The 25,311-nt window shown below is 40.7% G+C and overlaps 2 protein-coding genes across 3 annotated transcripts; both read right to left on the reverse strand.

Annotated features, from left to right (window-relative positions):
* Nucleotides 1-160: 160 nt before the first annotated feature.
* On the reverse strand, nt 161-9,738 carry LOC145485168 (acyl-CoA dehydrogenase family member 11-like). Of its 2 annotated transcripts, XM_081463867.1 has the most exons (9): nt 9,576-9,738; nt 7,634-7,733; nt 6,943-7,068; nt 4,700-4,861; nt 4,148-4,259; nt 3,902-3,954; nt 2,716-2,842; nt 1,919-2,055; nt 161-810 (listed from the first exon to the last, which is right to left on the reverse strand). In XM_081463867.1, the coding sequence occupies exons 1-9, from the start codon at nt 9,731-9,733 to the stop codon at nt 694-696; spliced, it is 1,092 nt and encodes a 363-aa protein (XP_081319993.1). In that variant the 5' UTR covers nt 9,734-9,738; the 3' UTR covers nt 161-693. The 2 variants fall into 2 exon arrangements, with proteins under 2 accessions (XP_081319993.1, XP_081319995.1); XM_081463869.1 differs by lacking the exon at nt 9,576-9,738 and having other exon boundaries at nt 4,700-5,051; nt 7,634-9,567.
* A 112-nt stretch (nt 9,739-9,850) lies between these two features.
* LOC145485141 (uncharacterized) lies at nt 9,851-21,131 on the reverse strand. Its single transcript, XM_081463833.1, has 11 exons — nt 20,991-21,131; nt 20,827-20,895; nt 19,312-19,365; nt 19,124-19,204; nt 17,944-18,178; nt 17,255-17,408; nt 15,931-16,154; nt 15,601-15,666; nt 15,096-15,215; nt 13,262-13,540; nt 9,851-12,336 (listed from the first exon to the last, which is right to left on the reverse strand). The coding sequence occupies exons 2-11, from the start codon at nt 20,887-20,889 to the stop codon at nt 12,194-12,196; spliced, it is 1,419 nt and encodes a 472-aa protein (XP_081319959.1). The 5' UTR covers nt 20,890-20,895; nt 20,991-21,131; the 3' UTR covers nt 9,851-12,193.
* Between the last annotated feature and the right edge of the window lie 4,180 nt (nt 21,132-25,311).

The following is a 25,311-nucleotide window of genomic DNA, read 5'->3' on the forward strand; positions in this document are numbered from 1 at the left end:
TTGTACGTGATGAGACAACCCGTAAATGAAATCTTTATTTATTATTTTTATTCTATATTGGGGGGTGGTCCGAAGAAGGGGTCCCAAGAGGTAGTCCGCGGACCCGGTCCGTAATGGGGGTCCGCGGACCGGGGTCAGTGTTTTCGGGTCCCCCCCCCCCCCCCCCCCCGCCATTCCTAGTCGATTCAAGCAGGGAAGGTTCTTCTTAGAAATTTGATCGGGAGCCCCCAGAAAAGAAATTATGGGTGGAACGGAAAGAGAAGTAGGACGATGCTACGAAGAAGAAAAGTAGCTGTAAGAGAAGTAGGAAAAAAGGTGAGGTAGAGGACGCAACCGCGTTCCCCCGATCTTTCCAGGATGGCGGCCATAGCGAGGAAAGGCCGGTCTTTCCTCGTCATATCCGCCATCTTGAAAGACAAAGAGAATGAGTTTCTTGGAGGATGATGAGGAAGGCCAAGGCTAAGATGAATGTTCTGTTGCATTTATTCTCCTTTAAAACTATTGAGGACTCTTTGAATTGAATATCTCGTTATGATTGTGAGCAGCCATTTAACTTGGAAGCGTATACTATTAAGTCAAAGTCGTAACAACAAAAACAAAGCGATCTGTCGACGCTATTAGTTTTATTGATGTAACGTTTCTAAGCGGTACACATAAAATTTTTTGAGCGGGGCACAAACGCAGTTGACCAAGTTACTTGAGTCCAACAACTTTACAGGCGTGATGTACAAGAGGCTCCAACAAGTCATCCACGCCTTTAAACGAAAAAGGTAAGTCAACATCACCAGCAGACAACTGTGCAAATACGGTCTGAAATAAAGGAAATGAAACTTTTTAGTATTTTTAAAATTGTGGTCTTGTGGTTTAGGTGGTCGTATAATTAAAGTCGTGTTTTATTGGGATGAACCGTGTCCGGTTGGTTGGGTTTTTTTTCGAGTTCTATTGGTGAAAATCCGTTTTCAGTCGGTTTGGTTGATCAACCTTTTTAACCGGCCTCGACCAGGTTGAAACGGTTGAAAAAGCATTTGCGTGATTGTTTCGCGTGATTGTCGCGGCTGGCACGCGTACGAGGACTACTCCGAGGAGTTACCGTGTTTCAACCGAAAACGGTTGGAAAAGTGTCCTATTGAGAAACGTCAACCGTACCAACTCAAACTGGTTGCGGTTGAAACGGTTGATCCCAACACAAAACGACTTAAACGTTACATAATTAATTCCTCGGAGAGCTAGCCCGCCCTTCTTCTACCCGCCGTTTTTCGCCGGGCTACTCCTAGACAAACTTGACACATAAGAGAGACGGCATGTACAACAACCCGAGACAACGAAACAAAACCACCATCAAGACAAACGAGGGAAACCTCCGGTCTGAAAGGACCAAAACAAAACCGCCAAAACGACTGAAATGAGCAAAACGAGTCGGGCGACACCAAATCACCGAAATAAGCGACAGCCGTAATCACTATTGAGAGCTAACCTTACTGAGCGTCATTCAGGGTAACCGGAGTGCTGGACCCGCAGACGTTCACTCCGGTGGTCTGAAAAGCGCTCAGGTTAGCCTGGATATTGCTCAGCTTAGCTTGCGTACAGCAGTAGGTGTCAATAATAATTAGAGGTTGCGCTTATCTCGGTTCACTGGTTCAGTTTTGACCTTTTCGATGTTTTCGCTCGCGTCGGTCGCCATGTGCCTTTCGGTGGTTCATTTCGTTTTCACGGTTCAGATAGTACACATGCATGCCCAGACTGGTTGTGGCTTATTGGGTCTGAAATATTGCTCTCGCTCTGCTTTTGTTGGCTTTGGTTTGGTTTGGCCGCTATGAGGACTCTGCTTTCTGTTCCGTCCCCAAAGTTGCAAAAGTTGTCTAGCATCTAGATAGAAACCCAGGGGATGCCTGGGAATGTTTTTGACTCAACAGCTCACCTGAATATTCACGACCACGCGGAAAAATATCAATGCCAAAAAGTATGTCCAGTTTGGGAGAGGAAGGGTGTATCCAGTCAACTCACAGTATAAAGACAGCATGGCCTCCTCGCTAGGGATCCCTTCTGAGTAATACGCTAAAATAAAAACAAACTTCACTTCTAAACAATGGCAGACCTTTCCTTGGCAGAAGCGAAAAGAGCTAGAGATTACTGGGGAAAGGACCCCTCCGCATAGATGATGGTAAGCGTATCCCTTTGTACCTGTTTCTCTTTCCCTGAGGATAATCTGGATCAACCAAACTTCCCCCACCCCTGCATACCCTCTCGATGCACAAGAATGAGATAAATGAGGTGCTGGTTAGGTAATACTGCTTCATCATAAGCTCCTTGATAGACTAATTTGTTATCTTAAGAGAGCTAATGCGTCATCGACTCAAACTAAGAGATGATGAGTGGCAACCCGTTTGATTCCCCATACAGGCCTTATTCTCAAGGTAATCAACGATTCCGACAGACAAATGCCACTTTTACACGAGAGGGAATCCTTCACGTTTTCCAAATTTGGGGGTGAGGGAGATGCCAGAGGCAGAAAGCTTAGACCCCCTATTCGCGTCCCCCGCGCCCTCACGCCCTTAAAAATTACCACGTGACTTTAACAACCACAGAAAACAAAAGCTAAAAAGCTATCAACAGCTTAGAAAACATCCTGTCTGTCTTTTGTCTCAGCTAAGATCCTAAGAAGAAAGTCGTCATCCTGTTTACAAGATAGTAGGCAAAATAAAGACATTCGCCTACCGACTTTAAACCCAGGCATAATGTCTAATTCCGCTGGGTAATGGTAAGCTAGGCAGAAGTACGCAAGGTCCTCCAATGGGTGTCCCCAAGATGCTGCTTCCCAGTCTATCACGGCCAAGACCTGAGACTGAAACAGACGAATTTGTTTTCGTTAATTGCGGTCAGCGAGGTAAAAAAATCATAGCGAATTTATCAGTTACCAGTAAACTTCTGACACCTGATTACGCTAAAAAAGCGATAAGCTGGATGTTGTTTTCCTATTTGGAAAGAGGTTAAGTTTCTTAACTGTGACTCTCATAGAAACAATTGTGATTCTCAATGGTACAGAGCTTGTCTACTTACAATGTCATCCTGATTGCATCAATATATGATGGAATCGAAACTCCTGAATCAAGGTTTGGCAGTAAAAGATAATGCCACCCCCCCCCCCCCCCTATTTTATCAGACATTTTAACCCTGCGTCCGTCGTCATTCTAATTTTTAGAGATGACCCCTCCTCCCAAAGTGATAAAGTAAGATTTAACGTATTAAGCTACGATAAGATTTAAGGTTCAAGGGCCAGACGAACACCCCTTGTTTTCTCCTATCTTTTTCTTTTTACACAAAAAAAGGTTCATCTTCACTTCGCGGTCTTTCAATTCGAGGGCTTCTGGCTCTAGCTCTTTCATAACAAAAAATAAGACCACTGAGTTAAACAAAGGCAACTCGCTGTCAATCAGCTTGCTCTATTATGCAGACTATTATCCGATTAGGATTATAAGGGTTCATATCAGGAATTCAGTTCCCGACTAGGCAGCGGCAAATGGAGTTAATTAATTATTTTACATATCTAGTGTGTGGAGGCGCGGTGGCCTCATGGTTACTGAGTGCGCTCGACCCCTGAGCGAACGGTCCGGGTTCGAGCCCTGATCGGGGACACTGTGTCGTGTTCTTGGGTAAGACACTTTACTCTCACAGTGCCTCTCTCCACCCAGGTGTATAAATGGGTACCGGCGAATTTAATACTGGGGTAACCCTGAGATGGACCAGCATCCCATCCAGGGGGAGTAGAAATACTCCGTGTTGCTTCTTGATACCGAAACCCGGATAAGCTCCGGCCTGATGAGCCACTTGGCTCGTATGCAGACTTTACCCTATATATCTAGTAAATAAACCTAACTAAATAAAGAACTTCCACACTCTTTACCTGTTCTGGATGAAACAGCATATTCGGAATCCTGAAATCAGTGTGGTGAATAACTGAACGTAAAACAAACAAACAAACAAACAAAAATTAAGATTGCAGATTGTAATTTCAGCAAGTTTCTTGTAAACGTTACTAGTTGAAAAATTCTCGTCTACCAATATCAAATTTTAAAAGTTCATCTTGATTAGCGATCCTCTAACAAAAAAAATAGGTAACTATAGCTGGGCTGAATTTATTATTTCCTACCGGGTTTCTTGTCGTCCTTTGGTATGTTTTCTCTCATCCATTCCATTAACTGATGAACTTTAGGAATTGCCTTCATTTCAGTTCGTTTGTAACCTTCATACAACGTATCCAACTGAGAGATAAAAAGAAGTTTCTGAGAAGCCAATTCGCATAACGCTGGAAAGGAAAACGAGCTTCTACGTGACTACCTAGTCGGGCCGAATGCATGTCTCGAAGGAAACAGATTCGTCAAGCTCTCCTGCAAAGTGTTTTCCAAACACGTGTGGCATATAGAATGTGAGGATTAATCTATCTGCGAGGCAGACCTGTATCGGAGAACGGAGAAGCATAGTGGGATAATGACTGATAAATGTCAAATTTAACTCAACGGTCAAATAACCCTGATATATTTCTTAATGTGCATGGCACAGATACAAGCTAATGGGCTCTGGAAAAAACCGTTCTCAGTTCCATAATCACTGACAATGTAATGAAAGTTAACCACTTAAAAACACGTTGCGATGAGTGTTTTGGATTCGAGGCTTCTGTTATATGTATTATTATTGTACCTACCCTTTGTTGAAAGAAGTTCTCTTTGTCATCGATGCAATCTAAGTTTAGCTTATCCGTGTCGATAGATTGTAGTTGTACCAGCGTTTTAATTGCAGCCTCGAAGATTGCCTTTCTCTCTTCTGGAGGTAAACCGGGTAAATTTGCATCCGGAAACTGACGACCCTGCAAACAGAGTAAAGTGGAAAGCGCATGTAGTAACGAGATGCTCTTTCTGATTATAGAGTCTTCGCTCGAAGCGGTCAGAAACTGGGAAGGGATCTCATAAGGAACTTGACCACGCATGAAACGAGAAGTTCGAGAAAGTAAGCCCAATAGATCCTTTGCACGATCCAGCCACATGGTACTGGGGTATCTGAAACAAAAAAAAGTTAAACTTGACTGCTGCGAGGAGCTTTCTTCTGGATTTCCCAGTGCGCAATCTGCGGCCCAGCAGAGCAGCACAGCTAATTTTGTACTACACGACCGGCTTGTGCAAAGGGCCTGGTATATTATAGACTACGAGTAGTCCCTCTTTCGCTTAGTTCGTCGTGCGTGACACGAAAGAAAACCGCGAGAAAAAAATGGCCCCGCGAAATCATGGAGACGAGGAGCACGCGAAAGGAGGGACTACCACCTAAGCCCAAGAGTTTGCCCTTTCACGGCCGAGTGATTTTGCGATGTAGGATTTCTCATCTTGACGTCCTCTTATTATCGCCTGTTGTCAATAATCCCGGGAGATATCCTGAATAAAATTGCTCTACTCTACTCTTCAAGTACCGAAGCAAAAACATATGCCGTGAGAAGTATATCTTTGTTCTGTGTTCGTTCTGCGAAACTGCCAAAGAAGTTTTAAGAAGAAGACAACGAATGGGGTATCTTGTAACTATTTTCGCTGCGTCTGTAGGTGTAAATCTAAAAGTCAGTATTGCGAAAATTTCAAATGCAGAGTTTCAACCGAGAATTTACATTATGTATTTGACAAAGGAGATCATCCAACTGCGGTGAAATGTTTCCCGATAGCAGCGGAAAGTTTCAGGTGAATGTGCGGTTTCAAGTGAAAGTCCGGTACAATCTTCCAAATGGACAGCAGAAAGGCCAAGCTCAGTGAATTTATATTCGCTGACTTGGACGATGCTGTTGAGCGGCGAAATCACTAACACACTCGCAGTCGGGTTGGAGGCGGAAAGCTTTCCCAAACAAAACACTGGATAAATTTAGATCTTTGCAAAGCCTGTTGGCAGATTCGCAAGAACATCACGGATTGCGAAGCGCGATTCCAACGCTTCGATTTGCTCTGGTATCGCTTCGTTTTGCTCCGGTTCCAAAACATTCCTGCAAGACGTCACACGTATCTCGAATGTTGACAACACGTTGTCAACGCTTTTAACATAAGCCAATCATATTTTTGCGTTGTGAGAGCAACGCATAATTCAAACTCCCTAGCTTAGGCGGTAGTCCCTCCTTTCACGCGCTCCTTGTCCCCATGGATTTCGCGCGGCCATTTTTTTCTCGCGGTTTTCTTTCATGCCAAGCACGACCAGGGGCAAAGCGAAATAGGGACTACTCGTAGTCTAGGTATATTAATAATTACCACTCCATTCAAGTGAAGCGTACCTCTCAAGATTACATCAATGAATTGACTATTTGAACTTTGAACCTGCTAGTTGTTTCAAGAACGCAATAATGAATTGATTATTTGAACCCGCTAGTCGTTCGAGGAATATGGCTAACGAGTCAATACAAAAACAAAAATCAAATCATTATTGCATTCTTGAAACAAACTAGTGGGTTCAATATTCCATTCATTAATTTACTCTTGAGGGGTACGCTTCACTTGGTTTGACTAAAACCGAAAAGAAAAAGGTATCAGTGCTCAAAGCCCTTGTTTCATTTGGGCCACGAGGTCGGCGAAAGGCCAGGACGAGAATGACAGTAAACTAAAAATCTTTGCATGCAGGGATCCAACGAGCATATCACATCTGGTTGCCTGGCACTTTGATGAGCAACTTGTGGAATAGTTTGGTCAGCCTTTTTTTTTTTTCTTCTATTGTGCTCACGAAAAAGAAAATGACCATTATTCTGGGGAAAATTTTACAAAATATAAATTCAGATTTTTGAATTAATAAACCGTAAACGAACGCGCCTTGGGCCAAAAAAGATGGTGCAAGCCCGGGATGAAACAGCTGGGAATTACTCTAATGAGTCGAGTAGAAACCTTTCTAGGGACCAATATTTATATGTCAATAAGTCTTTCAACGTTATACCTTGATATACTCCATGACGTAAAATTCTTGGCCCATGATTGTCTTGTCCTCACAGAAGAGATACGTTTTAGGCACTGGAAAAGAAGTTTCTCCCAGGGCAGACATGATTTTGTACTCAACGTCGACCTTTGAATTAACACCGTTGATAAGAAATTAGTTTCTGCAAATAGGAACTCATGCTCCCACTCATTTTCATCCCTTAGCAATTGACGATAACTACGTCATAAAATCAAGCATGCGCAGTCGCGGTTTGCCAAGAATTTCCAGCCTTCCAAATTGACCATAAGCCAATTAATATGATATAAACCATACTTAGTGCTAACAGTCCATTGTATCATTTGCTAAGTGAAACCGAGAAATGTTTAGAACTGACTACAAAACGAACATCTCAAGAATGAATGTGACGACTTGCACTAGGCACGATACCAGCCGCTGATCGAGAAAATAAACCGGACTCAAGAGAACGGCGGGAATCGAGCCCAGACTTGCTCAAGAGTCTTCGACATCGCAAACTTGTCTCTTATAACTTTGAAAATTCAGATCTAGTGACCGACAAAGACCTGAATCATGGCTAGATCAAATAGATGGCTGATAACCATTTTAAGGACGTTAAAATGGACAGTAAAGTGATATAAAACACCCAGGCGATATAAAAGAACCCCCTCAATCATTCAAGAAAAATACGCTGTACCTTGTGATAACCAATGTAGACCTGCACTGGAGACTTGTGCCGTAGCACGAACTCTTTGCCATTTTTTCGAAGTAAAAAGGTCGGATTTGAGGTTCCAGCCCTTTGTTATTCAAGAATGAAAATATAAGTAAGTATCTCCTAAAGTTATTGTGTGATAGGAATATGGGACGTCGTTTGGGGGCATCAAACAACGGTCCCTCCCCCCCCCCCCCCCCGCCAGCCCCAACCCAGTCCCAACATCATGATGAACACAGCGTTCTGTAGCACTATGTAGGTGACTCGAAAAAATTAATTTTATCATAATAGCTCAAGTACGTAAGCCACCCTGCCTGTAGAGTCGCCTCCATCTTTTCCATTCTCTCCCCAGAAATGCTTGTCCCTCTTAGCCGAAGGAGCTCTGGCACGAGGGAAACGTGGCCCTGGAGACATTATGTTATTGGAGTACGATTTTCAGAAGTTTCACGCTGTTTCCATCCAGAAAATATTTCTGGTCGATCTCTGACTGATACTGTTCGATCATAGCACCTTCAGACCTGATGTAGCACGCTGTTTAACCAACCCGAGCGCGCGTTATTTAACAAATAGTTTCCATGCTGCGTGCGCCTCTTCAGTATTGGTAAAAATCTACCAGCATTTTATCACGAATGCCGTTCTCTGCCGCATTAGCTACGCTACCCACTATAAGATGGCCGCTTGTTTGCGTAATCGAAGTGTCTGTGAAGAGAATTTTGAGAGTTTCGAACGACTCGTAGATTATACTAGATTACTCGCTGTCGATTTCTACACGTGATAGTTGACTCGGGCCGCGCCTTCGTACATCTTTTTAAAACAGCTAAGTTTTTGCTGTAGTTTCACTCCTTGAAACTTCACCTGCAATTTTAAAATTAAAAAACAAAATCCCGACAATGTTGAACCCAAAATAACTAATAATTTGCGTGAAAAAACGTATCACAAGACAGCACGACCATGCGACATGCTGATATAGTTTGGGCGTGCACGATAGGATTTTGAACGGTTGCGAGCAGAGGTTTCCTCTCGTCTCTCACCGAGCAGAGTTGAAAGAGAAGAGAATATCTCTGTCTCGCAGGGTATTGCTCTCTACGTAAACAATATCACAGAACGTCGGTAAATATGCCAAGGTCCTGTTGGGGGAGTCTTGTCTCAGTGCTAATTAGAAACTCTGTAGGTTCGCAATTTCAAAAGATCAAGTATGAGTTTCGACCTCTGAAAATTATCATTTGCCAATAAGTTCTCAAATGCTAAGAATTATTGCACAACTAGATAGAAATCAGCAACGGTTGTCACTACTTCAACAAAAATATAAACCTTCTACAGTGTAGTTTCTAAATCAGCGAATCAGATTCTCGTTCATGCTACGCGTGACCAGTGGAATTTTTTAGAACGCACCGACGAAAACCGAGGTAAATCGTAAATATTCTTCATTGAATTCCGTGCCCTTTCCTTACCAAGGATGTATAAATACGTCCTAGGTTTTGTCACGCAACGACCGAGGACGTGCATAAGTCCTCAACCTCAAACAAAGGACACAACTGAGGGACCGGTTATTCACGATGGCTTGCATCAATTATCTCCGGTTTTTGAAAAAAAAAATCATTATGGCCGCTGGTTGGAGAGGGTGTTTGGCTCTGGCAGGGGGTACTTAGTAATGCAACGAGTTTCATGTCAAAAATTATCAATTCAATACTGTTGCAAGAAATATTAACATCACATATGATGCAGCGCACATTGTCATGTCATGTCATATTCATCACGAAACGATCAATGTCGCCGTCACGATCGAGTACTTTAAACGAAATCTAAAAGTTCGCCGCTCTGTTAGGCTAACGGAAAACGGCAGAAACTTAACGGTTTCAGCTTCTAAGGGTAAAGTTATTTTCCTACTTTGAGAAGGAAACAAACAACAAAATCTACTGAACCGTACCTGAACTTGAAAATTTTTAGCTCTCCATCTTCAGCTGGAAAATCTGCCATGTTTTGTTTCAGGTATTCGTGAAGTTTTGAGCTATCAGAGGTGTACTCCTCCATTACCTGCTTCCAATATTCCTGAAGTTTTAGGGCTTCTGCGTCGTGATCCTCCATGTTGCTTGACTTCAACCACAAAATGAATATGCAATGCTATATTGACGTCATTTGAATGTTTGACGTCATGTCACGCTATAATGTCGCGCAGTTGCGTAAACATACACGATCACTTTTTACGCGATTTTTTGGTCGTTAATCAACAACTATACGGCATTAATAATCATCTCAAAATACATTTCGGTGTATATTTTCTAAAGTAGATACGCTCGTAAACATATAACAATCTCCATCAGGAGCCCATCACAAGGAGCGGCGATGCAACTCCCATACTAAGCTAGACTTTATAAAAGTCCTTTCCAATTATACTTCCCTGGCTTGTTGGTTTCACTCGCGACTTCGTCGCTCAAATACCAAGGATTGAACAAAGGTCGACTTGTGGAAAGTCTAATACTAAGCCTTTGTCACAGCATTTTTACAGACCGGTCTATTTCTAGGCTTCTTCTCCCGCGTAATAGGTTAGTTCCGGTCTACATGAGCGCGCATCGGCAAGGAAATTTTCCTTTTTTTTTTCCATTTTTGTTTAAAATTTTGTTTTTGTTTTTAATCTTCCGGTGAAATGATAACGTCAGTTAAAAATGAAGTCCATGCTTTTGATTGGTCACTGTTGTTCCTCCGGGGGTCTGAATTCGCGGTAAATTCAAACCACAAATAGATCGGTCTGTGATACGCCGTGACAGGAATACGGGGTAGTTGCACGCTCCTAGTGATGGGCTCCTGTCCTTTGTTTAAGTACTGCATCAGCAATGATTCGATTTAGCGCCCTTCTTCCATTAAATACCGCATTTCCTCCGCACCCACCCCACCCCCAGGGCTCGGCTTGGGTGTCCCATATTTTGACAAGTGAAAGTGACATACTGGACATTAGCATAGATTAGACTGACTAGAAAAGTGAATTTTTGTAAACTGCTTTCCTATATAAACGTCACATTGAACATCTTAACTCGGAATAAACAGCATAATGATGTAATGACCGTGAGGAGGCAACAGTTTTAGCCTACGTGTAGCCGTAACCCACCCACCGAAGAAAAACGGGAGGGAGGGAACGTCCAGTAGTTGCAAGCAGTTATATTTTGACGAATCAAGGGCTATCAGTTATAAGGTGATGTTACAATGATTAGTATCACACAAATACCTAGTCATTGTTGAACAAGAGGTGGTTATAAAAGGTTACCATAGCAACAGCAAAAACAGCTCTTAAGGGATTATAACTCAGAAAAAGCTCGGTGACCCCTACATTTTATCGTGGAATTGTAATAAGCACGATTCTATGAATCTTTTGACAGCGGCTTAAAAAAAAATCTGTCGAAGTGGTTCTGAGCCAGCTTCATATCTTTTTTTTTTTTTTTTTTAAATAAGGTGGTCCTCGACTAGACGTTAAAGTTAGTGTTCGACACATTTAATAACATTACGTGTCAACCTAACTCCAGCATTTTATTAGGATTGACAATGTCACGTGATAAGAGCATACCAGTGGCAGATCTAGGGGAGGGGCCCGGGGTGCTTATTTTGAGTAAAAAAAATCGCAGAAGGTGAGTTGTAGTTTGTGACTGATTAAATTTTTCTTTATATTCTGTCAGTTTTTCACCGACCACTATTTCCCTCTCCCCATCCACTTCAGATTTAGATATGATCCTGGAATCCCCACTCCCTAGTTTGCCGTGCTGTGAGCAAATTTGGGTGATGGGTCTGCCGACAGGCAACTTCTTGCAAGGAAATTAGTTTGGAAGCAGAAGTTGAAACATTCCTGCTGGGAAATTGCCAGTAACTAAAGGATAACGCTTATATGTTGGTTATGCCGTGACAATGATGACCTCAGATGAGTTGTGGCAAATGAGCTAGTTGGGAGACCATGAACTGTATTCCAAAATGCGAAAGCACAATGTATATCTTATATTCTGAAACTCGTTAATAATCCATCAAGTTAAATCGAAGAAAATCACAACCGTGAAGGAGGTCTGGATATCCGGTCTTAATTAGCATAGATTTTGACGATTTTACTTCTCCGTTTACTCCTTAGTTTTTGTTTCGATGAGAAGATATATCAAACACTCGAGACAGTGTTTCATCGGCTATCCAACATGACATCCCATTTTCGTCAAAAATACTCCGCTCCGCGTCGTATTTTCAACTCTCTTTTCGGTGTTTGGAAATCCCGATGAAACATTGTCTCTCATGTTTGATATATTACTTCAAAAGCTACAGATCAAAGTGAAGTAAGTGTTATGCGCCGGAAACCAAATTCACGAAACTCTCCTAAACTAGAATACATCGTTAAGTATTGCCGGTTGTTTCAACACTGTCATTGATACTTTAATTTAAAAACACGTTCATGCTTTCGTCAACGTCCCCATGATCACTTCAGAGTCTCTCAGCTATTAATCTAAATCATTTTTCTATATAGGATGACCTTCCATGTTTGAATACCCTCCCCACCCTTGCTACGGACAGACTAGCGTGTTAACCATGCTGTTGCTGGCTTCTTTCTCTAGGTTTATACAGTACTGCATGCCCATTTGCCTTTTCTAAGCGCATTGTTATCTCGTATGGTGAGATCTGCTTGATGGAAGAACTGCTCTGTGGCTTTTGAGCTGCTTTAGTATCTGAAAACAATAAAAGGAGAATACATGAATAGGTCAAACAACGTTTCTCCATGTAAACAGGTCCATAGCTATAGTCAGCGATTACGCGTCGAAAGTGTAAAACCTAGCGAGATCTCGCAGTCTTGTAAACCTTCAGACACGTGTATATTTACGGTCTGTAGACGCGTTTACCGCGCCTTTCATCCACACACGACATATATCATGAATTCCGTTAATGCTTTCTTATGTGGCTGTAATTTCGTAAACGTAGATGGACAACATAAATATGAAACTATGCAAATGATGATGCGGCTCACAATCTTGGCACATCAAGTAACCTATCCATGCTCAGGGTCAGTCTCTACCCAATCTTCACCGTTTAAGATTCTTTTTGCCGTTCTTCTATGGACACGCGTTGCCGGTCGGTAAGCGAATGCCGAAGTCGTACAACAAAGCAAAAACGAAAACAAAAGCAAAAAACAAAATCATAGCCGTTCTTCTATGGACACGGGTTGCCGGTCGGTAAGCAAATGCCGAAGTCGTACGAAAAAGCAAAAACGAAAACAAAAGCAAAAAAAAAAAAATCATAGCCGTTCTTCTATGGACACGCGTTGCCGGTCGGTAAGCGAATGCCGAAGTCGTACGAAAAAGCAAAAACCAAAACAAAAGCAAAAAAAAAAACCTAGATTTTTCCAATGAATCTCATGAAGAACGGATCTTTGAGGCTTAAGATACTTCTACTAAGAGACAATCTCTTCTACAAGCAATTAAAAACAATCAAGAAGAAAAATCAGTTTAAATTTCCTCAGCTGTAATTTGACTTACCAGTTGCCTCCAATTTGAGTAAATGGAATTCAAATCTATGACCTTTAGGTCTCCGATGCAAACTCAAACGTTTTACCATTGAGTCTCTATGAGGTAGCTTTAAATAAGTGAAACATCATACCTCGGTTGGCACCTGGAGCCGGCTTCATGTAGGAGCTATAATGACCTTGTGGCGTGTCAGTCAAGGAAAGCCCTTGTGCCAGATCCTTATAGCTTCGTGGTCTGGTACCACAGTCTACCCTCTCTGGCAAATCACAGTTCATTGTATCTGCTCGGAGAAGCTGGGGTGGAGCGCACTTCTGGCGGTGTGCTTTACCGATGTTACAGATGATGAATCCTGCGCAGTCGTCGGGGTCTGGGTACATGCCACTGTCTCTATTCGCGCAGAAATCTGAGCCGGCTGGAAAAAACAACAACAACAACAACTAACATGGGAGGGGCCATGCACCAGTTTCTTGATGTATTATTTTAGAACGAAAATGTGCAAGTTAAAATGTGATTGAACTCTTCATCAAGAGAATTAGCACGTACAGCAAAAAAGAACCGAATCACGTTGTAAATAATGACAGAAATACATTTTGCTTTATTTCTGTCAACGTGTATGCAGATCATTACATTTTATTGTTTTCAAACTACTACCTAGATCAGTTTGATCCTAACAGAAGACGTTAACCATGTTTGACCTTTTTGTTTCTGTTTATGTGGCCAGTGACCATGAAATTTGTATTAGCCTACATTGCACTGTACCGTCCTGTCCTGGCATGGCATTACATGCATGCAAAGCATTGGTCTGGTCACTCTTTTCTAACTGGAGACCGCATTGAGTGCTCACGGAAAGTGATTGGAATGCAAAACAAAACAGGTCGTAAGAAATAAAACAAATATGGAACATTTAATCAAAAAGATTGTGTTCCCGCTTTGGAATCATAATTAAAACATAAAATAATGTCCGGTGCACAAAGCGCGATAAACGTTTAAAAGAGAAACTTATACTGGGTTTGGGTCAACCGAGTTTCATCAGTCACAATAATCAAAATGATATATAACTTTCCTTAACATTCAAATTTTTATTGTGGCTCATGAAGCTCGGTTGAGCCCAGAAAATGTAGTCTACTTTTAAACTTTTACTGCGCTTTGAGCACAAGAAATTATGTTATATTTTAGAAATGGAATTCGTGGCGCCTCTTAAATTTACATTTAGCACCAAAATTGGGTTAGCCTCTTTCAGACGTTCAGTTAGTTGGAGCGCAGCTCCAAAAAAACGGCCAGCGAAAAAATAGGGGAGGAGCGCGGCGAGAGAAAAGCGAAAGAACGCGTTCTTTCCCTTTCTCTCGCCGAGCTCCTGCAATATTAAGGAGCTTAAGCAAACCACCACGACGACGGCAACGAGAACGTCACTAAACAAAAGGTTTACTGAGCAAAACAATAGCTGTGCACGTGCGTCATAAATCTTTGTACATTTCTTTGCCGTCCTCTGTAAAACAACAGCGTGAAATGACCAAGTTCTGCGTCGTCTACTGAACGTGGACGACGCTTGCTAATTTTTCATATTTTCATTTGGAATTGAACGCTGCCATTGCATATTTAGCCTGAACACGTTTTCAGAGCCATTGGCGTACCGAACAGATCTAGACAATCGCGAATTTCGCTGGTAAAAAGATGTATAAATTCATTTTTTACTAAGCGTTGTCCTCGGCGTCGTCGCCGTCGTGTTTGCTTAAGCTCCCTAATTTTTCGCTCGCCGCGTTCCGCGCTGGGCCCCAACTAACGGAACACCTGAAAGAGGCTAAACTTGGGTCGCCGCGTCTGGCAACTCGCTTACCCGATGTCACGAGGTAGGACATTAGTTGTCCTGTTGTGAACAAGTAACATGATACAGGTTTTGTTATGCAGTATATGATTTGGTTTTAAACACGCAAATAATGGATCATATAATCCAAGACAAACTGCTTTACCAGCTCCGCCCCCAGAGGAAGTACCAGGTGCTCCAACGCCTCCTGTAGTTGGCCCCGAGGGAGGGGTGGGTGGACCAGGAGGTGGTGATGGGGCGCTTGGTCCAGGACCTTCACCAGGAGCTGCCGTAGACAAAGAAACGCAATAACATCTTTTTCAACATCACAAAGAATGAAAACAAATCATTGCAGTGAACTGCTTGCGGTTTATGCCACTCTATATCTCTTGCCGAAAAAAAAAAATCAGTTTTGTTTTACTTATGATAACGTTTACAAGATTTTAGGAGGAAACTATTAATTATGTATGATACTTAAATTTACAATGGATATCAATGATACAAATACATCAAAGAAAAACTGAGTTTTAACACGGAAATATTCTAAAAATGTCTCAATATTTCGTGTTTCAGTTTCAAAACTGCTACATTACACTTAGAACCTTTCCCTTGGAAAGCTCTCATATTCTAAATTAAACACTGTCCTCTGCAGAGCACATTCGTCTACGTACCCATACCCCCTGCGGGATAAGGGGGTTTGTTTCCTTGGCCTGCGCATTTAATACTGCTTGGACCGGCTGAAAAGTTCAACAACAACAACAACACGTGAGATAAGTAAAATTATGCGACATTTTGTGGACAAAATTGCATAGCGTACACTCCGCGCTATGGTAACGTTTCAATCCAACGCCGAGCTCGCCCCACGTATCGAGATTCTTTTTTATGGACTTGCTATGTTCAACCGACGCGTTTTCTGAGACAATTTTCAGTGCGCTTTAGGTTCCCTTTAAAAAAACTCATAGATCAGTAGCAATTTATTTGCACTCTACGGAATAGCTTACCGCCAACCGCAAATCCGGAAAACTGAACATCACTTAGAATATTTTTATCATTCTCCATGGATGGTAAGACCACTTCCCTCTGTTCTCCTGTCACCGCGGTCACTCGAACAGTCATGGGAAAGTCAACTTTACCCAGACCATCACCGATAAAGTAATTGTCACCAGTCCTCTTGAGACAAGAATACTTTCCATTTTTAAGGATTTCCATACCAGCTACCGGAACTCTGAAAATAAATTGAAACTAAAAATGACCAACTTTAACAAAACCGAATAAGTAAGGCTTGAGGGAAATTTTTCAACACAAATATTTGCCAAATAAATATACGACGTTTCGACATCATCGGATGTCATTGTCAGGTAAATGTGTAGCTTAGTTTTTGCTGCTAACTTGCAACATATTTAATACAGTTTTTCAAATAACTTTTTAGCCAACGATGTGAAAGAATCTAGGGTGCAATTCACCGAAACCTGCTTCTGACTTCTGATATCTCAGAAAACATTTTGAAATAAAATGAAAGGTCGTTTTAACAAGTTAGATCTGATGTGGTAAAGTGCAAAAGGGAGCATGGATGTTTTGCTTAACACATGAAGAGAAACGAGAAGAACTACAATTCATCAAGCTCATCACAAAAAGCTGCGTGGACTGATTTTTCTATCTCCTTAATGTAAATGTAGGCATGAATAATGTCAGGAGAAACATTTCTCAGTCTATGGTTAGAAATAGATATTGCAACATTTGGGACTCAACAGTCACTCGCGCATCTTATGCGCGTGTGAAATGAAGGTATCATTTGTTTATTGTAAATGGTTTGAACCCGGGAGTATCAGTAGTTCGTATAGTGTGATCGTCCGGGTGAGGGTAGTTCTCAAAAGAACTGTTGTTGGTGACTGAAGTTTCGACAACCTGAGATGAAATCATCTTCAGAGTCAAGTGAATAATGTTTGTCAGTCGATGATGTTATAAGTCTGGTCCGTTGAAAGTGATTGGTCAGTTTAGCCATGATGGTATTGGATGAAAGACTCGTGTAAAGTTTGTCATCAGTCATTGGTCGGTTTTGATCCGTCAGTTTTTAGTCAAATTGGTCGGTTTGAGGTCCGTCTATTTTTGTTCAAATGAAGTCGATCTGTTAGGAGTATTTCAGTCAATACCATCATGGCTAAACTGACCAAACACTTTCAACGGAGCAGATTTATAACATCATTTGTTTGTTTGTTTGTTTGTTTGTTAGAAAGCGCGAAAATATCCCATCTCAAATTGTTTGAAGCGTTAAAGACACGAATAGTAACAAATCGACTAAATTACGAAAATAAGTGGTGACCTTACTTGATGTTTCGCGCTTGCAATTTGACATACCACGGGTTGCTTCCAGTAAATCTGAACATGATATTCCCATCCTTGCCCGGGACAGTTGGACAGTCAATAGCTTTTGTTTCGATATCCCATCTACCGTCACCAGGGATAAACAGATCATAGCCACCTGAAGTCAACAGAGAGATTTCGTTCAGTGGCGAACAAACTATGGCGGTTAATCGGAGGGGTTCTTTGTAACTTCATCCCATCCATATTTAATAATCTTTTTCAGTAGTTTTCTGGCCTTTCTATCGTTTGAAATCATTCTATAATTTCGAAATCCTTAAAAGTTTAAAAGACAGTTGTCTGAATGTAAATATAAACCCAATTTAAGCCTTCTTCGCAATGTTGTGTATTATGACGCTACCGTCGTGTGACCGGAAAGGGTAGGAAATAAACTTTTCAACCTTAAAACCCTTTAACCTTATAGAGTGTTTTCTCATGACGTCATGGTAGCCATATTGGTATCCCAAAAACTCAATGTGGCCGCCATGTCGGTGTCATTTAGGCTTGGGTGAAAGATTTTTCTTACTTTACATTCCTGACCCAGGCCTTAAACCTCTTGAGCCAAACCAATCATGTGGGAGTTGAACTTCTTTCACTCCAGTGGTCTACATTGCAAAGCCATCACTCTGGTTATTTTATGCACATATGAAAATCACCTTTGCCACAGCCTCCGCACAGATCATGAACAATGGCTTTGGTAACTCCAGTGACGGGATCAGATCCACTTCCTTTTCCTGAACCTGTAATTTCCACGCACATTCCACAGCCGAGAGAGTTTTGAAAGTCATCTGAACCTGCAGCCACTCTTATCCAACCAGGCTGAGAAGACATTGGGGAGAGTGGATCTAAAGCGCATGCGCCACCCTCGGAATACTCGCCGTAGTAGGTAGCCTGGAAATAAGAATGATTGTCAGTTTACAAAAACTTACACTGGATTATTCCAAACCAGATATACGCTTGAGAAGTCTCTGGCAAACAGGATGAAGGAAATAAGCCTTCACTTGAGATGATGCAACAATGATTTATCACATTCAACCTCTCTGCAGATGTCTTTTTTACCCCTTCCCCCGAGGTAGTAAGATGCATTCACCAATGCTGAATCACGATATAAAAGTCCATCTAAGCAGCAATAACCAATCATCGAAGCCCTAGGACGCTTTCTCTTTTTGACATTTCGGAAGTTTCCAGTGGCGAATATAACAATATTTTCCGGAATTTCAGGAAACGAGGACAAGGTCGCGAGGGACACCCAAACGTTCGCTACTCTTTAGTCATACATTTTGTGGTTTTAATTGAGGACAAAGTTATTTAGCAACGCTGGTTACGCCGCAAAATTGCGTAAAAATGATTAGAAATCTTACTTTTGTTCTACTTTTGCATTAGACCAAATAAAAGAAGGGAGCAACCCATTTTTTTGTCTCTTTTTTTAGAGCAACTTTTGGGCAACGTTTTGATAAATTGCGGGCAACGTTTTGGGAAATCTAGAGCAACTTGTGGAAAGCCCTAAGTTAAGCGGTTTGCATTTGGGAAATATATCGATTTAGGGTTTTTATAGAAAATTTTTTATTTTCCTTTCCAAATTTCCTGAAGGTTCTGGTCAAATGGAAAGCGCCCATTTTGTCATTTTGCAAAGAGTGGCGTCAAATACGAAAATTGTTAAAACATATTTTAACACTAATATTACTAATCTCAATTTGTATGCATCACAGCTACGTATGCTACAAAGCTTCAACGTATATATAGCGAAGAATTGAGAGGTGGTGATTATGATATAACGTGGTTAATTAGAAAATAAAAATATTTCATGAAGACGGTGAGAAAGAGCGATCTTCCTACCTCAGATTTGAACGTTTGTTTGTGCCTATTGTAAATGTATTCAGCACTGGAGACATCAGTGGCTCGTTTGTACACAGTATGCTCATGTATGGTAAGAAACAACAGCGATAAAAAATTAGTCATTATCAATAAAAACACCTTTATCTAGGTAATCTAGTTTTATCGAGTTTAACATCTTTATAACTTACCTCCCGGTTTTCTTCCGCCTGAAACTGCTTTATTTTACCATTGCAAGTGATTTCCTGAAAATAAAACAAGACATGTGAGGTGAGAAAAGTATTCAAATTACATCATTTAGAGAGCAAGTCACATCAACACTAGTTGGTTTTCATGCGGGTCGTTCTATATCCTGGTCGAATTGGAGTTTAAAAAATTCAGAAGGCGAAAAACCGTAAAACCAGGAAAAAATCCTCGGAAAACCAAAAACAAACTTAACCTGCACATGAGCACAGCACGGAGTTGAACCCGGTCGACATTGGTGAAAGACGTCGAGTGCTCGACAATTTTAAGCTACAGATCAATCGACCTGGTCACTCCAGAAAAAGACCACACAGTTATTACAACTAATCATGTGGGAAAGATCTAGTTCATAACGCCATATACAATAATTTCAAATTTAATCATTTTTGGAGTTCTTAGCCAGGAGGGAGGGGTACTCCCAGAATAAAATATTGAAGGGGTGTGCGACCCGCCTTCCAAAACCCTATCCTATTTAAGACCAAAATCTGCAATTTTCCCTACCCTATTTATTACCAGATATTTGATACCCTATTTAAGACCTGTACCCTGTTTCAGACCTGACTTATAATTAGGTCCCTAGTAAAGATGTTAAAGATGATTTCCAGTCCGTACGTTTCGCAACTAATTACATGAAGTAATTTCAAAGTTTCAAAACAACCGCCATTATCGATGCGAAGGGGTCGAAGCTTTATACTTCGCTCTTTCTTATATCACTTGATGAAACAACTACCGACAGCTTTGAACATCAATCAGTGAAGCTGTTGGAAAAAGAATTTGAAGGACCTCAAAGATAAGGTATGTGGTACGTAGCGAATAACATCATTCACATTCCATCTAGTGAGATTTATGATGTTTATAAACATTTGGGCGCCGAGACTGCGCAGTACGGACTGGAAATCATCATTAAAGGCAATGCTTAAATTCTTTTATAGCTTCGTCTAAAAACATACCCAATTCAAAACCAAAAGGCAAAAAACACCCTTTTTTCATTTAAGACCGAAATGGCCAAAATCGATACCTTAATTTTAAAAAACAAAACGACGAAATAACCATACCCTATGGCTCCTCACCTATCTATACAGCCCATGTAAGCAAGTAGTGCCCCCCCCCGTCCCCTGGGGGTTCTCAAAAACCTGATGTCAACAAAGGGAAAAAAAAAAGTACAGTACAAGGTACTTTCGTCATTTTATCAGAAATACTTCTTTTGTTGTTGTTGTTGTTGTTGTTGTTGTTGTTGTTTTTCATAGCCAGTACCATTACTTTTTTACCTGGTTTTTATCGCTTATTCTACTAGAGAAATTATTATGGGACAGATCACAGCATGACGGGACTTAAAATTATTATATTCTAATTGTTAGTATGTTGGAGTTGTACACTGGCATTGTCTGTTGCCTATAGGTAAAATTTACTGTATACAAATTTTAACAAAATAGCATTCATTATAATATTTCAAGATAATTTACCTTAAGAAGAAATCCAAGAACGAAGAGTACAAAATGTTCCCGGAATATGTGATATCGATCCATTTTAACCTGCCGAAGACGAAAAATAATCCATTGAAAAATGTAAAAGGTCACTACGTTTTAAAAAACTACGATAAAGCAGTAGATAAATAGTGTTATTTTACCAGTGTTTTAACTTGCCACTGCAGTTTTTGCTTTATGTTGCAGCGATAAAACAATAACTAAATCGACTTATAACCCAATAAAAATAACAAACTAATTTAGAGGCGCTTTGTTCTCTGTGACAATAGCACTTGAAAATTTACACAAACCACCATAATGCCACCAAAAACAAATAAATCCTCTTCAATCGTTGATCATCTGCTTCAGGTGATGCAGGACAAATTTAATTGAGCTGCCATCTTTGAGTGACTTGTTTGATCACGCGTTCAAAGATATAGAAAATAAAAAATAAATATATGTGTTCTTGTCAAGCTCTTCGTTTAGGAAATGAAGCGAAGTTAGTGTGTTCAACACATCAACGTCTAGAGACACACTTGATTTTGTTCAAAATACCTTGATATATCAATACTCTCCGCAGACAAAAACACAAGTTATTCAATATAGGGGCAACAGGGACATGGAAGTAATTACATACATGTGGGCTGTTAACTATTTCGCTCCTTAGGAATGCTGGGACGTTTGGAAATGTCAGCTTCAACTGGACTGAATACGATATTTTTAAATACTGAAACGTTCCGCTGATAGATTCTTGCTGGTTGAGAAAATTACTTTTAGTAGCTTTCCTGTTGGGAAATTATCACTGAAATCATTGATATCATTACTTTGGGGCTCCATCGATCAAAATCCAGAAAATATCAATGTGTGCTTCCAACATGTACGCACTATCCAGTCAGTTGTTTGACACGAGTCTGGTGCAATATTTGTTGAATAAACTGATGGTTTGACTCAGCTGGGTGAGAAACGGGGAAAGTTTATTTAGCTTGGTGGGGAAGTTCCTAACCATCACGTTGGGAGAAAGCAACACATTACATTTTTTTCTATAAACGCAGAAAAAAGAACAAAACATATTGCTTCAGAAATACGTCTTATTTCTTTGTTGTAACTGGAATAATGCATCAGTTAAGCAAGAGAGGATGAAGAGTACGAGAGTTAATCCTCATTATAGGCGTTATTCCCAAGATAAACCTTCCCAGGTTATTTTTAGATTATTCTTGGTTTCGGGAATCTCAGGAGAGTCTAGAAATAGCCCTCTCCCCTTCTGGGACATGAATTTTGTTCATGTGGACAGCTCAAGCTCCCAGTCAACGCAGGTGGTAACGTTATCCGTGGAGGACTTAGAAACAGCTTGAAAGGGATTCGTCTGGGAATACACTCTCTGGTAATTATTCTTCCCCTTCTTCCTTCATGTCCTCTCTTAATATCTTAGTAAACATTTTCGATGGATGCCTCTGAATAAAGGAGACGAGTAGTCTGCTTCTTGAGTATACACTCTAACGGATTAAAAGAGACCTAAAACAAAAAGATACATAGCGATTCATAAAAGAGAACTGATGGACCGCAGTTCTATAATTATTACCTACCCGGGAGTTCACTCTCACATCGATATATCCGTTTTGCCAGGCGAGAGGAATCAAACACGACAGAATGCGGTATAATGGGAAAGTCGAACACCAGGACATCATTCATTATATATTCGCTTATATGTATTGATTAAAATTTTCCAGCCGTGCTGGGAAACAAGAATATCCTACATTTAGACAATAGGAGAATCAGGAAAAAAAATACGATCAAAGACATCGCATTCTAGCTGTCAACTTTCCACACATTCATCGTTTACCTCAAAACTCAAATCGACAGAAAAAGACACTCGTATTTGAGCAGTTACACAAGCCTTCAAAAACAATCAAAGAAAGCGAGCAGGTTTTCAAGAATCGATTCAACTGAAATATCTGACTGGCAACTGTGCAAACAAGACGAATGAAATATTGAATCTTCGACATTTCCTTGTGTATAGTTGGAACAAATTTGCCATTTAGCTGTCACAGTTATCAACACAACAAACTTCACCTAACAATCAATCACTGACGCGTGGTCGTAATGCTTGTTCCAGCACCCTTTTTTTCTTTTTCGTCTTCTTCCTGATAAGTGATACATCATTTCACTAAAGCCGCAGTCAATTCTTCAGATTTGGATGAGTCAGTATCTGCTAACTGAGTGATTTTCGAAATGCTGCCCAAAACGTGCTTCTGTTTGTTCTTTTGCTTATTGGTGCAGTCGAAGACAGTCTCTGCAAGCGATAGAGTTAATAAGGCTAGCCTTACATCAGTTCTGGATGACAAAACACCGCAGCTAGCCGAACAAACGTTTAACATTAACAACTGGGGCCTCGGAAATATTGAACGAAAGCTGCTGATCGATATCAAAGCCAAAATAGACTCATTGTTTGATAAAGGTATAACGCTTTATAACTCTCAATAAAGTCCATGAGCAGTTTAAGATAAATCTCACTCCTGACTTTAGATCTTCGTAAAATTTAACTCCATTTTGATTTGATTCTTCAGTCACCCGACCTGCTTGTCCAGAAGGTTGGGTTCTTCATGTAAAGTCTTATTTTCTCATCATCAACATTCCAACCCTGGAGTGGAGCGACGCTCAGAGAACTTGCCAGAATCTGTGAGGAGACCTCGCCATAATCAGGTCCGCTGGTGAAGCAGCAGGACACAATCACATTTTATGGCGTGTGGCTTGGTTTTATCCGAAAGTCCGACAACAAGTTTTACTGGATTGACAACACTCCACTGAAGGGTCATTATTCTCCGTGGGGAAGTGGCGAGCCAAACAATGCGAATAACAACGAGTACTGTAGCAACATGTTCGGAAAAGGAGGTAGAGCGGGAAAGTGGAACGACTTATGGTGCTCCCTGAAAGAGAGCCAGCTGAAGGACGCCCCAAGTATTCTGTGCCAGAAGAAGGCCAACTGAACTAACGGTGCTGCTATTTTTTCGATTTTACCGCAGAACTATATTAAAATCAAACTGTTTTGGCCGGGTTATAAGGTGTTTCGCCTATAGTACAGTAGTTATTGTCAGACAAGTCATCCTGTTGATTCCAATCGTTTTATCTTTTCGGTTGAGCTGCTGTGTGATTTGATGGCATTAAAATAAAAGTGATGCATGGTTACAATTGTCAAACCTTGCGATTATATATGTTCCTATTTAAAATTCCGTACCCGTATAAATTTTGGATTTGGAAGATCACTAAGTATTTGTAATGCGGTTTTGTATAGGGGTAAACAATTAGAACAAAATCAAATATTTTAGAAAGATGACGAAAATCGATATTCCATAGAGCTAGTTTCGGGAACAAAACAAAAATGTAAAACATATACCACTAAAGATATACAACAACTAGGCAAATTAGAAAAGATATTCCCTGCAACAAGTATTGGTCAGTAAGCTGCAATCTGAACATCCTGCAGAAGTGGGACAATATATTCAAGAGGAAAATTGTGGTTAAAAGTTGTGGTTAAAAGTTTATTTATTCAGTCATGAGCTTCGCTATACCAGGCTCGAGGTCAGCAATGACCGAATTTCATACTCAAACAGTGAAAAATTGTCACCGAAAAAATCGTGTCCACTTTTTGGGCAAAATTACAATAATGACTACCGTCATATTTGGCAAACGTATTCTACTAAAGCAGTTACAGAACAAAAAGGGGTGGCATTTGCTGGTTTCGACACCAGCGGATCAAATTAAATTTGGGCCTTTGCGTGTACCAGGTCAGTGGCGGCCTCTGAGATAACCACCTCCTTTCACCCACTGCCAAGGTGGCCCGGTTGAGTCTCCCAAATGTAAGTCTTTAAAAAATACCAAGAGTAGATTTTGTAGGAGCTGGTGCTTTTATTTTCTCTAAGAACGAGATTTATACTAAGAACGTATCCTATGACAACCAATTGCTGTAAGTCAAAACTAGAACGGCTCTGTTATTGTTGACTTATTCGATGCATTCATAAAATGTATTAACATCCGACTGATTAAAAATGAATGGGTCGGTCAGCATGGAATACGGTATTGAAATGAAAGAATTAAATAATACACATGTAAAAAAATTGGAGGAAGCAGTATTGAATAGATGATATAGATATCTGTAAATTTATATTACAAGGTTCTTCAAAATAATTTTGCGCTACTTTTCACCGAACTGTTTACAATAACACGACTTAATTCTTTTTCTTGTTTCACTGATTGTACACGTAACTTTTCTCTTTCTCGTCCTTCATAACTGATACATCATTTCGCTAAAGTAGCAGTCAAACTTCAGGCTTGGACCGATAAGTCAGTAACTGATATTAAACTGAGAGATTTTCAAAAATGTTTCGCAAATCGAGCTTCATTTTAATCTTTTGCATCCTGGTGCGGTCGACGATTGGCTCTACCAACGGCAAAGCTAAATATGCCCGCTTGAAAACGGCGTTTGGTGGC

Source organism: Orbicella franksi, chromosome 4 (assembly GCF_964199315.1).
Source record: "Orbicella franksi chromosome 4, jaOrbFran1.1, whole genome shotgun sequence".
NCBI classification, from domain to species: domain Eukaryota; kingdom Metazoa; phylum Cnidaria; class Anthozoa; order Scleractinia; family Merulinidae; genus Orbicella; species Orbicella franksi.